The 18,492-nt window shown below is 41.7% G+C and overlaps 1 protein-coding gene across 1 annotated transcript in view; it reads left to right on the top strand.

Moving 5' to 3' along the window:
* The window catches only part of LOC120978062 (relaxin receptor 1-like), a 455,454-nt gene that overhangs the window by 129,308 nt on the left and 307,654 nt on the right, over window positions 1-18,492 (top strand). The window contains exons 8-10 of the mRNA XM_040406299.1: window positions 7,551-7,622; window positions 7,941-8,015; window positions 18,412-18,477. Of these exons, the coding sequence (XP_040262233.1) occupies window positions 7,551-7,622; window positions 7,941-8,015; window positions 18,412-18,477 (213 nt within the window). The remainder of the gene's footprint in view (window positions 1-7,550; window positions 7,623-7,940; window positions 8,016-18,411; window positions 18,478-18,492) is intronic.

Raw genomic sequence — 18,492 nt, 5'->3', positions numbered from 1 at the left:
AAGACCTTTTAACCAATCACTGGCCACAGCCTTGACCCGTCTCAGTCACTGGCTTGATAAGTCATTTCCTGCATGATGAAAGCTCCCACAAAGACTTAGAAATATTGAAGTGGGAGTGGTGGGATCTCTGTAAGGCTTCTATTACTTATTTTATTCTTTTATTAAGATCTGAGATTGTTTTTAAAAAATTCCATTGGCTGATCAGCCCATTTAAATAGGCGCAATGACTTTTAGGGTGTGACCTTCAGATTAACATAGCACATTTCTAGTCCACTGGATTACGAAGGATCACACTCTATAGAAGTTGAAGAGCTAAGTGCTCAGTGAAGGACACTGGGTCCATCAATATATAAAAAAAAAAACACGGCATTCAGGATATTGGATGCAATTAAGAAGTAGTTTTATTTGTAATTCACAACTGATAGCACATTAGCTTCCACATATTGACAGAAGAATTGCAGGGGTGGCGCTCAGTGGGTGCTGTCTACAAGAAGCGGCGGTATCGCGGCAAGAACCACACAAAACTGCCGCACTGGAAAGGCAATGAGGTGTATTTGAGATACTGCGCTGAAGGACAATTTTTATAGGTTTATATTGTTAAACAGTTATTACAACTTGGTGCAGGCTGGCATACGAGGATATTTCACTATACAGGTATTTAAGCTGGTTTGGAGACCGCTTACCTGTAGCGAAGACCTCAATTGGCGTGCTTTTGTCTGCGTCCCTGTAGTTTCAGAAAGTCGGCTTATTTCTCTTTTCCTTTTCTTTTCTCCGCTTTTTTGCTGGTTTATTCCTTTGGATGTAAGTTTATTTTTCTTTCTTCTTTGTCGATGCTTTGGGTTAGGATGGGGTAATCCAGCTGCAGGATGGGTCGGCGTGCTGTCTCGTGCCCCGGCCGGTGACACGCTGCTGCCGCAGGTGGAGGTGTGTGTGGGGGAGTGGTTGGCGCTCACTTGGAGTTTGTTAGTGACGTCACTAAAGCGGTCAGGCAATGACCGACAGGTGCCAGGTGTCCCCCAACGCGTTTCGAACAGAACGCTGTTCTTCCTCAGGGAGTGCTGCCTGGCTGTTTGTGTACCCTTTTTATAGGTACTTCTCCAGCGCTTTAACCTCTTCCCTGCCAATCCTGCATGGATTCAGTGTTATTTGCCTATTCAAAGGCGAACAGTTCCAGCTCTGCATTTAGTCCGTTTGGTATTAGGCTATCCATATTAAATATCCATTTGGATTCTTTTTTTGACATCTCTTTGATGTAGTCCCCCCCCCTCTTATTAGATGGTATTGTTTCCACCCCACAGAATTGGGATCCAGCAAAGTTTCCCCCATGCTTTATACTGTAGTGACGTGATAGTGGATGTCCATCATATTTTCTGGTTATGTTGTACACATGTTCTCCCATTCTTTTCTTTAGGGTTCTCTTGGTGCGGCCCACGTAGATTTTCTTGCAGGGGCATGTTAAGGTATATATAACCCCTTTACTGTTGCAGGTGATGAACTGTTTTATGGTGTGTTTATAAGATCCTTCTGAATTGGTGATTTCTGTTATGGTTTTATTGTTTTTTGATATTTTACATGCTCTACAGGTTCTGCATGGATGGAACCCTCCTAATCCTTCTTCTTTTGGTTTCTGATTTTTTTCCCCTGCATTAGTTCCTGTACATCTACCTGTTGAGGCAATCATGTTACCTATATTTTGTGCCCTTCTGAATACAAATTTTGGATCTTTCGGAATAAGTTCACCTATTATTTTGTCTTCCTTGAGAATGTCCCAGTGTCTTTTTACTATTTTTTTGAAAATTGGGACCTGGTTACTGTACGGTGTTATGATGGGTGGAATTGTTGTATTGATTTCAATATCCAGAGAGCTTGAATTTTTATTGATATTATTCTTTTCCTTTTTTGCTGTTAGTAAAATTTGTCTGTTTAGTTGATTTATTTCTATCTTTTGCTCCAGCAATTTTATTGTGTCATATCCCTTATGTTCCAATTTTTTCTGTAGGGTGTCTGCTTCCTTTTCATATTCCTCTATCTTTGTGCAGTTTCGTCTCAGCCTCATAAATTGACTCCGCGGGATATTTTCCAGCCATTTGGGAAGGTGGCAGCTGTTCATCGATATGAAGCTGTTCCCATCCGTCGGTTTGCTATAGGTTTTGGTGAGTAATTTGTTTCCCTCTATGTAGATGGTTAAATCCAAGAAGTTGATTTCTTTACTGCTGTATATAGAACTAAATTCCAAGTAAAAATCATTTTTATTGATCTCATATAAAAATTCCAGCAGTTTTGTTTCCCCCCCATCCCATATAAAAACAATGTCGTCGATAAAACGTCGCCAGAGGACGAGACCCGCACGGGGGGCGCCGCCTGGGTGGATGGTTAACTCCTCCCACCACCCGACATATAGGTTAGCGAACCCCGGTGCGAATCTCGTCCCCATCGCGGTACCCCATGTCTGTAGGTAAAATTGTTCATTATATAAAAAATAATTTTTAGTTAAAATGAACATAATGCATTCTCCCAAAAAGTTGATTTGTGTTTCAGGCATTTCTCCTTTTTTTGTTAAAAAGTATTGAACAGCGTCCACTCCTTTCTTGTTTTCTATCACGGTGTATAATGATTTTACGTCCAGTGTGCCAATTATGTAATTATCTTTCCATTCCACATCCTTAAGGATTTGTAGAGTGTGTTGGGTGTCTTTAAGATAGGTTGGTAGTACCTGTACGTAGGGTTGTAGTTGCTGGTCAATATATTTGGATAGTGAGCTGGTGAGACAGTCTATGCCTGATACAATAGGTCTCCCCGGTGGGTTTTCCATATTCTTGTGTATTTTAGGATTGTGGTATAGTACAGCAATTTTTGGATGGATGTTGTTTATAAAGATTGCTTCTTTTTTATTAAAAATGCCTATATCTCTCCCTTTTTGTACTAGCCCTTTTAGTTGTTTTTTGAACAGTTCAGTGGGGTCACTTTTTAATTTTTTGTATGTTCTTGTATCACTTAGGATATTTTCGGTCTCCTTTTTGTAGTTCTCGGTGTTGAGTAGGACAATGCCCCCCCCTTTGTCAGCTGGGCGTATGATGATATTGTGGTCTTTTTGCATGTTGAAGATGGCTTTCTTTTCTTCCTCCGAGATATTGCACATGTACTGAGGATTTTTTGGGTATTTGATTTTCCTTATTTCCCTTGTGACTTGGTTCATAAAACTGTTTAAGGCTGAGGAGTATTCCTGTAAGGGGTTGTATCGTGATTTAGGCCTTAAATTGGTGTGTTTGTAGATATCTGTCGGCTCCTCCTCTGTATCTTTACATGTTGTTTTGTGTTGGTTTTTTTGGAGCATTTGGTTATTTGCAGATTTTTTTATAAAGTATTTTTTCAGGGCTAGGTTCCTCATAAATTTTCTCACCCCGATAAATGCCTCAAATTTGTTGAGGTATACCGTAGGGGCGAATTTTAGTCCCTTGTTGAGGATTTTTTCCTCCCCTGGTTTTAGAGTGTGGTCGCTAAGGTTGTATATTTTTTGTCCCCATTTATCCTCTGTTTCTGTTTTTCCTATTGGTTTTTTCTTTTTTTTGGAGAATTTCCCCCCTCTGCATCCCCTTTTTTGTTTGTATTTTTTCGGACCTGAAAAAAACAGTAAAAAAGGATTTTTTTCAGGTCCGAAAAATGCTCCAAAAAAACCAACACAAAACAACATGTAAAGATACAGAGGAGGAGCCGACAGATATCTACAAACACACCAATTTAAGGCCTAAATCACGATACAACCCCTTACAGGAATACTCCTCAGCCTTAAACAGTTTTATGAACCAAGTCACAAGGGAAATAAGGAAAATCAAATACCCAAAAAATCCTCAGTACATGTGCAATATCTCGGAGGAAGAAAAGAAAGCCATCTTCAACATGCAAAAAGACCACAATATCATCATACGCCCAGCTGACAAAGGGGGGGGCATTGTCCTACTCAACACCGAGAACTACAAAAAGGAGACCGAAAATATCCTAAGTGATACAAGAACATACAAAAAATTAAAAAGTGACCCCACTGAACTGTTCAAAAAACAACTAAAAGGGCTAGTACAAAAAGGGAGAGATATAGGCATTTTTAATAAAAAAGAAGCAATCTTTATAAACAACATCCATCCAAAAATTGCTGTACTATACCACAATCCTAAAATACACAAGAATATGGAAAACCCACCGGGGAGACCTATTGTATCAGGCATAGACTGTCTCACCAGCTCACTATCCAAATATATTGACCAGCAACTACAACCCTACGTACAGGTACTACCAACCTATCTTAAAGACACCCAACACACTCTACAAATCCTTAAGGATGTGGAATGGAAAGATAATTACATAATTGGCACACTGGACGTAAAATCATTATACACCGTGATAGAAAACAAGAAAGGAGTGGACGCTGTTCAATACTTTTTAACAAAAAAAGGAGAAATGCCTGAAACACAAATCAACTTTTTGGGAGAATGCATTATGTTCATTTTAACTAAAAATTATTTTTTATATAATGAACAATTTTACCTACAGACATGGGGTACCGCGATGGGGACGAGATTCGCACCGGGGTTCGCTAACCTATATGTCGGGTGGTGGGAGGAGTTAACCATCCACCCAGGCGGCGCCCCCCGTGCGGGTCTCGTCCTCTGGCGACGTTTTATCGACGACATTGTTTTTATATGGGATGGGGGGGAAACAAAACTGCTGGAATTTTTATATGAGATCAATAAAAATGATTTTTACTTGGAATTTAGTTCTATATACAGCAGTAAAGAAATCAACTTCTTGGATTTAACCATCTACATAGAGGGAAACAAATTACTCACCAAAACCTATAGCAAACCGACGGATGGGAACAGCTTCATATCGATGAACAGCTGCCACCTTCCCAAATGGCTGGAAAATATCCCGCGGAGTCAATTTATGAGGCTGAGACGAAACTGCACAAAGATAGAGGAATATGAAAAGGAAGCAGACACCCTACAGAAAAAATTGGAACATAAGGGATATGACACAATAAAATTGCTGGAGCAAAAGATAGAAATAAATCAACTAAACAGACAAATTTTACTAACAGCAAAAAAGGAAAAGAATAATATCAATAAAAATTCAAGCTCTCTGGATATTGAAATCAATACAACAATTCCACCCATCATAACACCGTACAGTAACCAGGTCCCAATTTTCAAAAAAATAGTAAAAAGACACTGGGACATTCTCAAGGAAGACAAAATAATAGGTGAACTTATTCCGAAAGATCCAAAATTTGTATTCAGAAGGGCACAAAATATAGGTAACATGATTGCCTCAACAGGTAGATGTACAGGAACTAATGCAGGGGAAAAAAATCAGAAACCAAAAGAAGAAGGATTAGGAGGGTTCCATCCATGCAGAACCTGTAGAGCATGTAAAATATCAAAAAACAATAAAACCATAACAGAAATCACCAATTCAGAAGGATCTTATAAACACACCATAAAACAGTTCATCACCTGCAACAGTAAAGGGGTTATATATACCTTAACATGCCCCTGCAAGAAAATCTACGTGGGCCGCACCAAGAGAACCCTAAAGAAAAGAATGGGAGAACATGTGTACAACATAACCAGAAAATATGATGGACATCCACTATCACGTCACTACAGTATAAAGCATGGGGGAAACTTTGCTGGATCCCAATTCTGTGGGGTGGAAACAATACCATCTAATAAGAGGGGGGGGGACTACATCAAAGAGATGCCAAAAAAAGAATCCAAATGGATATTTAATATGGATAGCCTAATACCAAACGGACTAAATGCAGAGCTGGAACTGTTCGCCTTTGAATAGGCAAATAACACTGAATCCATGCAGGATTGGCAGGGAAGAGGTTAAAGCGCTGGAGAAGTACCTATAAAAAGGGTACACAAACAGCCAGGCAGCACTCCCTGAGGAAGAACAGCGTTCTGTTCGAAACGCGTTGGAGGATACCTGGCACCTGTCGGTCATTGCCTGACCGCTTTAGTGACGTCACTAACAAACTCCAAGTGAGCGCCAACCACTCCCCCACACACACCTCCACCTGCGGCAGCAGCGTGTCACCGGCCGGGGCACGAGACAGCACGCCGACCCATCCTGCAGCTGGATTACCCCATCCTAACCCAAAGCATCGATAAAGAAGAAAGAAAAATAAACTTACATCCAAAGGAATAAACCAGCAAAAAAGCGGAGAAAAGAAAAGGAAAAGAGAAATAAGCCGACTTTCTGAAACTACAGGGACGCAGACAAAAGCACGCCAATTGAGGTCTTCGCTACAGGTAAGCGGTCTCCAAACCAGCTTAAATACCTGTATAGTGAAATATCCTCGTATGCCAGCCTGCACCAAGTTGTAATAACTGTTTAACAATATAAACCTATAAAAATTGAGCTTCCACATATTAATCCTAGTAAATTTTGTAAACGTTCAGGTGACTGAATAAAGTGTTGGTGTTTTGGTCAAACCCAGACCTTAATCATTAATATCACAGTCAACTGGCAGTGCTATACAACACTAAGCACCAACCCCATGATCCAAGTATCCTACCCTGGAACAATCTTTAATTACTGACTATGATGTTTCTGACCAAGGTCAGTGTCAGTGATATGTGAAAGCTACTTTGCTGTCATTTGTGGATTACAAATAAAATTACTCCCTAGTTTCATTCAATATCCAAAGGGCCATTGTCTTTCTTTTTGTTTTGATGGCAACCCTAATTAAATGGGCTCTGCAGACCTGATGTGTATTGGTTTAGACTACAAAGTCTTGTACTACCTATAGAACTAACATAGGTGGTTTCAAGCTAAAATCCTTCATTAAGTAGAATAAATCAATTCACAGATATTCTATTTTTTATTAGCAAAACTGCAAATTTAGGTCCAGAAATTTAAAGGGCTGGCTGAATAGTCATCTGCCTGAATTATACACCAAACAGCCAATGCAGGCAGCCATGTATGAACAGAAGTTTTCTTTCAGTGGTATACGGTAACTAAGACCCTATGAGCCCTTAAAAAAACTTTGTCTGGGAGGTAACAGACATATTAAACCACGTGGGACTTCTACAGGAGCTTGGGGCATCTTCTTTCTAAAGCAGTCACATAGGCCCACTACACCTTAGACCCAGTCACACCCTCTTCAGCCACAATTAGTTTTCCCCTCCATACTCAATCTAAATTAATAACTCACACTTCAATCATACTATAGAATGTGAATTTCTCCTGGTTTATCCAATGTGGACTGCCTTTCACTATTGTTTTTTTAGTCTGTTTCTACATATTTATTTTAGCATATATTATCACTCTGAACGAAGTTCTGCAAATTTTAATAACTGAAATATAATCTGTTTTACTGTAATATTGATTATGTTGCATACAGTGGGAAGCATCAAATAATTACTTCCTTTCCATTGTTCTATGCATTTACCACTGTCTTATAGTCTTTTCTCCAAAAATGTTTTCCAGTATTTGTATGCTTTCAATATTTTATGACATTTTTCTAAAAGAATTCTCCATTTTTTCAGGATATTAGATAATAACAGAGTTTCTCAGATCTTCCCTGGAGCATTTACGGGTCTGAATTCTCTGTATTTCTTGTAAGTCTTTTTACATATACATAATTATTACTGAAGGTCAGACCAATTCATTATGCATAAGGTATAGGTATTATTACCTATTAAAGTTCTGACAGTTGATAGAGAGAATTCTGCACGTTGATTTCATTAATTCATTAGCAGCAGAAAGAAATTATGACATAATATGTTTTTAACTTTAAGAAATATTCAGTAGGCTATTTATTCCTTCCCATTCATCAGAGCTGTCATTAGGATTCATGTATTTTTCACTGGGCTGCACTATCAATTTATAAACTCTTTTAATGCAATGAGATAATATTTATTTTTGTTCTCATTTAGGTACATGCTCAACAATTCCATTACTGAAATTCCAAATAGTTCCTTATGCTTAGAAATGCCTCGTCTTAACTGGTTGTAAGTAACAATTGTAATAATCAGTATTCAATTATTTTTGGGGGGATAACAATCCTTAATCAATTATTGCATTTATTTTCTGTTGTTTCAATTGCTTGTGTTTAGTGTGGCTACAAGGTGGCTAGGAATCCACATACAGCAGTATAGGTTTTCTCCAGCTACATGACCAGATCCACTCTCATAGTTTCAGATGCCTAGCACAGTCCCCTCTGCATTGAGGGAGGAAATCAGTCATAGATTTTAATTTTGTTTTAAATAGTTCTCCAACAGTGATTTCAGACAGTAAAGAATATTCATGTGACTCAAATACCTGTAGTGGGGACAGTTGTCTAGGACTGTAAAGAAGATAATGTTTTATAATAACAATGTGGCTGGAAAATTATGGACACCTTTGAACACATTTTTATTATTGCATTGCTTGTATTTTTACTAATAAAAAATACTTGATGGTTTGTTTTTATTAACCATTTGCCATGCTTTGGCTTGTAGAGCTTTAAATGATTACTGCGCAATCCCGTTCTGTCCTAAATCCCTCTGATGAGCTCTCTAAATGTTGTTTTTGCATTCCCTCTTTGGCTATTCCTAAAGCTAAACTAAGCTCAACTCCTATTCGATTTACATTTATTTTATTTGAAGTTAAAGATGTGAACTCAGATTAGCTTTAGGTCAGGCGAGAGAGGAAATGCAGTGAGCTCATGTGACAGATTTAGCATAGAACAGGATTGAGCAGTTTGAATTGTATTGTACTACATATAAGCTCTGCAAGTCAAAGAATAGAAAAAGTTAAACAAAAATCAACTGCAACGCTGGAACGCGATATGACCCATAATGCCGTGCAGCTAGCTAATCAGCCGATAGCCATCCCCATGATGTCACAGCCCTATAATAAGTATCATTTCACGCAGACTCCGCCATTTTAGTGTGAGCTGAGTATAAGGAGAGACGTGACAAGCGCTTATGCTCTAGGGACAGTGTTGCAGAAAGTTTTTAATTGTAGAATATTGGATAGAGAGAGTGCAGGGAAAGTGCAGAGACAGTGTAGGGAGATTTTAGGGAGAGTTTTTAGACCTTGTAGGGAGAGCATAGGGAGACTGTAAGGACAGTGCAGGTTGACTGTAATCACAGGGTGGAAACATCCCTATAAAAGCCTCATCCCGCCAGACTCCGCCATTTCACTGTGAGCTGAGCATAAGGAGAGATATGGTGAGTGCTCATGTGCTAGGGACAGTGTTGAAAACTTGTTTAAAAAAGAATATTGGAGAGGGCAAGTGCATGGACAGTGCAGGGAGACTGTTTTAAGACTGTAGGAAGACAGTTGGGAGACTGCAGGTTGAGTGCATCGCCATGTGCAGCACATTCTACTGCACCCACATTAAGAGTTAATCTGTTATGTTAGTGAAACAGTTTGTCATGGCGGACGTGCACACAGACTAACAGTTAAACCACCAACCAGGCTCTAGGCGAGAGGCAGGGGAAGGGTCACCTCCTAACTTATCCCTGACCTCTCTCCCTGCAATGCTCAGCCCACATGCAGACCTTAATGGTAGGTATGATGTGTCCCCGTGCCTGGACTGAAACACCCTAAATTCCCTGAGATGGTGAAGAGGGGAAATAGGAGCAGCCTGCTCGCACAGAACCTGGATGGGAGAAATGACACCACACAATCAAACAAGAAACCACACTTATCTCTCTGCGCTGGAACAGACAACCTTCCTCTCTAGCTTCCAAGACCAAAGTGATGAATATAATCCGCTCAGAGCACTGGGGTGGAGTGCTATTTAAACTCATAACCCCACCCAGTGCACCTGATGGGAGGTGGATCCAGCACGGCTCCAAAACAAAACACTAAACTCGTGCTGCTATTCTGGCCGACCTCCGCACACCGTCAGGACGGGGCATGACAGTACCCCCCCTTCTACGGGTGACCTCCGGACACCCCGGACCAACCTTATCCGGATGGGACCTATGAAACGCCCTCACCAGTCGCCTGGCGTTGACATCTAGCGCCGGAACCCACGTCCTCTCCTCAGGGCCGTATCCCCTCCAGTGCACCAGGTACTGAGTCGAACTCGACCAGAAGAGGAGGAGGAGGCAATGGCGATGGTTCCACTGGTTTCACATATTTCTTTAGTAACGCCCTGTGGAACACATCATGGATCCTCCAAGTCTGCGGAAGATCCAGCCGAAACACTACAGGATTGATCACAGCGGAGACCACCACCCCATCAGCCAAAATCGGAGCAGGATCCTCTGAATCACCTTCCCCAGGAAATCTGCGAGACAAGGCATCTGCCTTGACGTTCTTGACCCCTGGGCGAAAGGTAACCACAAAATTGAACCTGGTAAAAAACAGTGACCATCTGGCTTGCCTAGGGTTCAGACGCTTGACAGATTGCAGGTATGCCAAATTCTTATGGTCTGTATATACCGTAACGGGGTGAACTTCCCCCTCCAACCAGTGGCGCCATTCCTCAAAGGCCAACTTAATAGCCAACAACTCTCTATCTCCAACATCATAATTCCTCTCGGCGACCGAGAGCTTCTTGGAGAAAAAGGCACACGGAACCCACTTGCCCGGGGATGAACCCTGTGACAGTACCGCTCCAACCCCCACCTCTGATGCATCAACCTCCACTACAAATGGTTGACACACATCCGGCTGCACCAGAATGGGAGCGGACGCAAAACGCTCCTTAATAGCCGAAAAGGCCTGCAATGCCTCATCTGACCAGACAGAGACGTCGGCGCCCTTCTTGGTCATATCAGTGAGAGGTTTTACTATGGTAGAATAGTTTGAAATAAATTTTCTATAATAATTCGTAAACCCCAAGAACCGCATCAAGGCTTTCTGATTTTCTGGTCGGTCCCATTCCAGAACCGCCCGGACCTTCTCGGGGTCCATACGAAAACCAGAATCAGAAAGCAGGTATCCCAAGAACGGAAGCTCTTGCACCGCAAACAAACATTTCTCCAATTTAGCATATAATTTATTCTCCCGAAGGATCGTCAAAACCTGTCTCACATGATCCTGATGGGTCTTCAGATCAGGAGAATAAATTAAAATATCATCCAGGTAAACTACTATGAACCTCCCCACCAAATGATGAAAAATGTCATTGACGAATCGCTGAAATACTGCTGGCGCGTTCGTCAACCCAAAAGGCATAACCAGGTTCTCAAAATTACCCTCGTGCGTATTGAAGGCCGTTTTCCACTCATCCCCCTCCTTGATTCTGATCAGATTGTAGGCCCCTCTCAAATCCAACTTGGAGAACACCTTGGCTCCAACAATCTGATCAAAAAGGTCAGAGATCAAAGGCAGGGGCTATGGATCCCGGACTGTAATACGGTTCAATTCCCGGAAATCCAAACACATGGTCTCAGTGATCCATCCTTTTTCTTCACAAAGAACAACCCCACTGCCACTGGAGACTTAAATGGTCTAATATGCCCTTTTGCCAAACTCTCGGCGATATATTTTCGCATGACCTCTCTTTCGGGTTGGGAAAGGTTATAAAGCCGAGACTTTGGTAACTTAGCCCCTGGGACGAGATTGCCTGGACAATCATAATCACAAAGACGGGCAATTCCTGAGCCCCACCCTCCGAAAAGACATCAGCAAAATCTGAGAGATACGGAGGTAAAGCCGAAGTGGACACACCAGAGATAGAAGTGCCAAAACAATTATCCGAACAAAACTCACTCTAACCGATGATTTGTCTCGCTTGCCAGTCTATAATTGGGTTATGTTTAGTCAACCATGGCAACCCCAAAACTATAGGAGCTGGCAAATCCTTCAAGACAAGACAACAAAAAATTTCCACATGTGAATCACCCACCCTTAAGTGAATACCATGAACAATGTGAGTAAGGCTTCTTTGAGAAAGAAGGGAAGAATCAATTGCAAAAACACGAATCTCGTTCTCTAAAGTGCAAGTACTTAGTCCTAAATCTTGAAGGAAAAGAAAGTCAATTAGGTTTACACCGGCACCACAATCAAGGAACACCTCTAAAAAAACATTTCTTGACTCCAGCGCCACCATAGCTGGAAGGAGAAAACGGGAACTGCAAGGAGCTTGCATACCATGCTTCATGCTACCAAGTGTCAGGGAAGTTGTTTTTTTTCTTTTTCTCTACCACCTGTGGTTTAACATAAGGACAAGCAAAAACAAAATGACCACTCTTTCCACAATAGTAACATAATTTGTGCGATTTCCTAAAGTCTCTACTATCCGAATGGAAAGAAATCTGACCCAATTGCATGGGTTCCTCCGCTACCCCCGCGTTACCTGTAACATCACCCGGGGAGGCAGTAGAGACGAAACCACTCACAGAAGGGATACCTCGTGCAGGAGAAGCCCTATACCTCTCTCTGATACATCTGTCTAGCCGTACTGCTAACAACATGGCGTTCTCCAAAGAGTCTGGGTATTCATGAAAAGTAAGGGCATCCTTCAGTCTTTCGGATAACCCCTGACAAAACTGGCTACGTAACGCAGGATCATTCCACTCTGATTCAGTAGCCCATCTCCTGAATTCGACACAATAAGCCTCTGCAGTATGTTCCCCCTGAAATAAATTATGTAATCTCGTCTCTGCCATCGAGACACGATCTGGGTCATCGTAGATCAATCCCAGAGCCTTAAAAAATTCCTCCACCGACCGGAGGGCCCGAGAAAAGGCCCAGGATTGCGCGCCCCCTTTAAGCAGAGAAATAATTATTCCTATCCTCTGACCCTCATCACCTGATGAAGATGGACGCAGCCGAAAGTACAATTTGCAGGACTCTCTAAAACGGACAAAGTGATCCGTACCCGCTGAAAATCAATCAGGAAGAGCCACTTTAGGCTCCACACAAACTTGACCTCCTCCTGATGCCAGAGCACTCTGACACCGAGCGACCGAACCACGCAGCTCTGCAACCTCTAGGGATAGCCCCTGCATGCGGTCAACTAATGCCTCAATTGACGCCATTACAAAACCGCTGAGCAATGACAGTCAGAGTTTTGGGCGGATTATAATGTCACGGCGGACGTGCACACAGACTAACAGTTAAACCACCAACCAGGCTCTAGCCGAGAGGCAGGGGAAGGGTCACCTCCTAACTTATCCCTGACCTCTCTCCCTGCAATGCTCAGCTCACATGCAGACCTTAATGGTAGGTATGATGTGTCCCCATGCCTGGACTGAAACACCCTAAATTCCCTGAGATCTTGAAGAGGGGAAATAGGAGCAGCCTGCTCGCACAGAACCTGGATGGGAGAGATGATACCACACAATCAAACAAGAAACCACACTTATCTCTCTGCGCTGGAACAGACAACCTTCCTCTCTAGCTTCCAAGACCAAAGTGATGAATATAATCCGCTCAGAGCACTGGGGTGGAGTGCTATTTAAACTCATAACCCCACCCAGTGCACCTGATGGGAGGCAGATCCAGCACGGCTCCAAAACAAAACACTAAACTCGTGCTGCTATTCTGGCCGACCTCCGCACACCGCCAGGACGGGGCATGACACAGTTACACTGTGTCCATATTGCAGTACGGTGTAATATTTCACCCTGCTCAATTGCGCACTGTAACCAAATTCATCATTGCTAATACAATCTTTTAGCAAAAAAATTATTGCAATCCCTATGACGAATGGTGTTGAGGGGGTTATCTGCACCTGTCAGAGACAGGTAGACACACAGCAATCCCTTCAGTGTAGCATGCATGCAGTCACAGACATCAAAGGGCATCACAGTCCTGTTATTGCTGAACTTCACCTGTCCTTCAAAGAGGTTGGACAGGGACCATCTGAAAACTAGCTGCCATATAAAATGAAGACCAAACAGGGGCTGTTGCTGGTTATTTGATCGCCTGGGGTCAAATAACTACATTGCACGTCTCATCAGTTATCAGAAAAAAACACACAGATCGCTCTACCAACTCGACCCAAAATCATTGTAGCTATAAGTTATTTTTCAATTGTTTATGGTCAGAACTACGACTGTATTACCAGACAAATTGATCCACCAACTGGACCCAAATTCATCATTCCTAGCTAAAACGTTCCGTTAGCAAAAATTTTGTTCTGTGTCACTCTGACAGCCACAACAAATTTGAAACAAATTCTACATCACTGTGCAGTGCAACAAAATTTTAACACATGTGGATCCCTCCATAAGGTCCGGGATCCCTCCATGCTATGAACCTAATGGTATTTTGATTCCAAAATGTATTAGAGTTAAAACCAGATGGGCCGAACATGGTGGATCAAACATGGCTGTTGAATTATTGCCACAAGGGACAGGACACTGAAAACTAGCTTCCCTATAGGATGATGAACAAACAGGGGCTGTTGTTACTGGTTATTTGACCACCTGGGGTCAAATAACTGCTTAGTACGGAGGAGTCTCATCGGTTTTCAGAATGAACGAGACAAATCGTTCTACCAACTGAAACCAAATTCATTGTAGCTAATATGTTCTTTTAGCGAAAAAATTAGTCTGTATCGTTATTGCAATCTTTTATGGTCAGAAATTAGACCCAAATTCATAATTCCTAGCTAACAAGTTCTGTTAGCGACCATTTTATTCTGCGTCACTCTGACAGCCACTACAACTTTTAAACAAATTCTTCGTCAATGTGCAGTACAACAAAATGGTAGCCCATGTGGATCGCCCCATAAGGTATGAGATCTCTCTATACTATGAACCTAATGTTATTTTGCTTTCAAAATGTATTAGGGTTAAAACCAGATGGGCAGAACATGGTGAATGGATCAAATGTGGATGCTGGATTATTGCCATGAGGGACAGGAGACTAAAAACTAGGTGCCATATAAGATGGTGACCAAACAGGAGCTGTTGCTGGTATGGTGTAATGGCATCTGAATGGTTAAAAGTCCGGGGTGTCTGCTCTTTAAAATAACAGACATCCGGCGGCCATGGCACATGCCATGCCAGGTTAACTTCCAAGCCTTCACACTAGGTGGCCTGGGTATACTTGATTTATAGTGATTCATGACAAATTAATTTGTAACAAATCCAATTTCTTGTTGAAAATCATTGCATCCCTCAGATGCTGATCGCGACATCTGACATTAATAAGTTTAAAATTAAAAAAATAATAAAAAATCATACTTGCCTCATCCATTTGGTGTTTGTGATATTATTAGTATATTATGCCGAGGCTCACCACTTAAAAGTGAAGTTAACAAATGTTATTACATGGGTCTGATTTGCATATTCCAGAAATATTGTCATCTCAATAGGCACACATCCTGATAATAGACAGACATCCTTGTTACTGCAGACAAAAGATTATTACAGTATCTAGAAACGAAAGATCCAACTTATCATATTGAACTACTACAGAGATAAAAATAATGTTTATCTGAACACAACATACAACAAAAAAGATTAAGCCACTGAGGGAAAACTAAAGCCACATAAAGCGAAACGCTCATTCATCGGGTGATCCTGTTGTTCGTGCAGGCACACCAATTATCGTTTTTGGGCAGCCAATTGTGCTGTCTAAATAGCGATCTGCTGCCCAGAAACAGTGCAGCTGTATGAGGGCAAGCAATCGCAATAGCAATCCCTCGTCCTTAGGCCTCATGCACACGACAGTTGTTTTTCTTGGCCTCCGTTCCATTTTTTTTGCGGATAGGATGGGGACCCATTAATTTCAATGGGTCCTCAAAAAAATGCTGATAGTTTATCCGTTTGTGTTCCGCGTCCGTTGTCTGTGTTTCCCTTCAGCAAAAAAAATAGTGCATGTCCTACTTTTTTCACATTTGCGGACAAGGATAGGCATTTATTACAAGGAATCTGTGGAAAAAAACGGATCCTCCAAAAAAAACGGATGCCGCATCTGGTTCCAGTTAATAAATTCCTTACCAGTGAGTATTTACCTGCTATGGCCATGCAGTGTGGTTCCAAATTTTGCGGACGCACAATTTGCGGACTCAAAAAACAACTGTCGTGTGCATGAGGCCTTATACTGAGAAGGAGATGGCTACATGTAAATGCAGCAGTCTCCTTCTCCTAACAAGCATCCGACTGTCAGGATCTGCTTCCTTCCTGACAACTGGCTTTCTGATTGGTGCATGTAAACCCGTCTTTAGTGTCCTGTGCATACATTTTGCTGGTACCCCAAAGCAAAACATGTTATGTACAGATAAAAAGTTTCTGTTCTCGATGCTGTAGCATCCAACACAGGAATAGGTCTGTATTCCCACTTTCACACAAATAAAAACATTACCAAATCCGCAGAGTTTCTGAGGCCCAAGTATGTTTCTTTGTTGTACGAACAAGACACACACATGATTCTCCACCCTGATGTTATTCGCTCTCCAGCAACCTTCACACTGCTCCAGCAGGTCTCAACCAACAAGCAGCAGGATTCTCTGTGAAAACACCCTCGATTAAAATTAAATCACATAGTATAGGTCTGCAAAAGCAGACTTAGGTTTTACTCCGCTTCGTCAGTGTGCGCCCCCTGAAGAAGCGAAGCGAAACCTGGGTAGGGCAATCTGGACTATATTTTATATGCTGTTACCAAAGATTCTGTTTTGTAAGTAATTAAAAGTGTCTTTGCGGACCCTGCTCTTGCAGACCTATACTATGTGATTTATTTTTAATCAAGGGTGTTTGCACATCCTGCTATGCATTGGTTGAGATCTGCTGGAGCAGTATGAACGGAGCTGGAGGCCGAATGACATCAGGGTGAAGAATTAAGTTTGTGTCCTGTTCCTGCAACAAAGAAACATACTTGGACCTCAGGAACTCTGCCTGATTTCAATAGTGCGGATCCAGTAAAACATTTTGTGTACCATGCAATGCACAAGTGTTACTGTCATACAGTTAATAAATTCCTTACCAGTGAGTATTTACCTGCTATGGCCATGCAGTGTGGTTCCAAATAACTGCATGTTTTATTGCTGAAATTACAGTTCCATACAGCAACTTAACTAACAGTGGTATACAGTGCAGTGACCCAGTGGATCACTGCTGAAAGGTCTCTTCTGGTTTGTTAGAGAGTCTTAGCTGAGCAGAGCTAGAAACAAGATCTACATCTTTGAGCTCCTGCCAAGTAGGCCCAAAGAGAAGCTTCATCCAGGGAACACCATTCCTCAGACCGGAAGGAAAGAGAACATAAATCCATAGAAGGCTTAAAACTATCAAGGCCACTGGATTCAGATAGTAGGGTACTGCTCACTTATGACATTAAGACTTTACTGTTTCTGGAAAGGATTAGTGGCCTTCAGCACCCACCACACATTGAAATGGACTGGCCATACAAATCTTAGATCTACGTCCCACAACCTGGGAATTGTAGAAGGGGTAAATGATAGAATTCCACACCGTTTTTATTTGAAAAGATTACAAAGTGTTATTAGAGTAGGACTCGGGAGGACTACTGTTGCCATCATTGCTACTGCCTATACACAACTATCGGGAGAAGCATATTCTGTAACATACTGCAGAACTGTGCCTTTGCTGCTGTATGAACTACTATTACCATTATCTATTCAGTAAAGAGAGACTTTATTGCAACCAAACTGGACTGATCATTGACTCCTTACTTTCGTCGGCCCTGCACCTTCCTTCCTGCCTTGCACTCTGACAATTGCAACAAACTACCCCCAGATCGGAGAACCCAAAATTCCAGGATGTTCCCCGAGGAAAGAAAGGGTACACACTCCATTCACTGCTGCATGGCCTCAGGAAGGGCCAGAGTGAGGAGAGCCACTGTGAACCACTGCTACTCCTTTCTGTGCCACCACTACCGCTCCCATCCTCCTCACAGGTCTCCCCCCTGCAAGCCACTGACAACATACCCTTCCAATATAAAATACTCTGTGATATCTAAATAACACTGCTATGCACTGCCTAAATAGTGACCAAAGCGCTGTATTTCCTGAATAATAGTGCCTGAATATTATAAAAATAGTTAAGTGTAGTGAAGGGCTTATGTCTCTGGTTAGTCTATGGATTAACTTAATAAGTGGTTTATGGCAGTGAGGAAGATAATCAGGTGGCTACTGATTAATTTTCCTGGAGGTCTAGGGGTTAATTTCCCTGGTGGTCTAGATTAGTTGAAGGGATTAAAAAGCTGATATCCACTGAGTTACTAGCCGGTCCATTTACCAGTGTGTGTCAACTTCCTCCTAATGTACTAAAGTGATCACAAAAGAAATATGATATAGTTATTGTGCATGAGCAACATAATTCTCAAAACATGAATATAAGACAAACTCAGTCATTCATGTACATTCATCTCCACATTACCACCATAGCAGTTATGGTTTATTGTACCTTTTAAATCTACATAATGGCAGCATATTGGACTGTTATTAGCTGTATAAAACCCCATTATGCTAAATCTTAGTTTTCTTGTTTGTAGGGACCTGGAAGGAAATCAAATGCATACCATCCGTGACTCTGTCTTTCAAGAGTGTATAACTGTTCTGTGAGTATAACAATG

This window comes from Bufo bufo, chromosome 8 (genome assembly GCF_905171765.1).
Source record: "Bufo bufo chromosome 8, aBufBuf1.1, whole genome shotgun sequence".
Lineage (NCBI taxonomy): Eukaryota > Metazoa > Chordata > Amphibia > Anura > Bufonidae > Bufo > Bufo bufo.
Note: the sequence above shows the minus strand (reverse complement) of the source record. Positions and strands in the feature narration are given on the sequence as shown.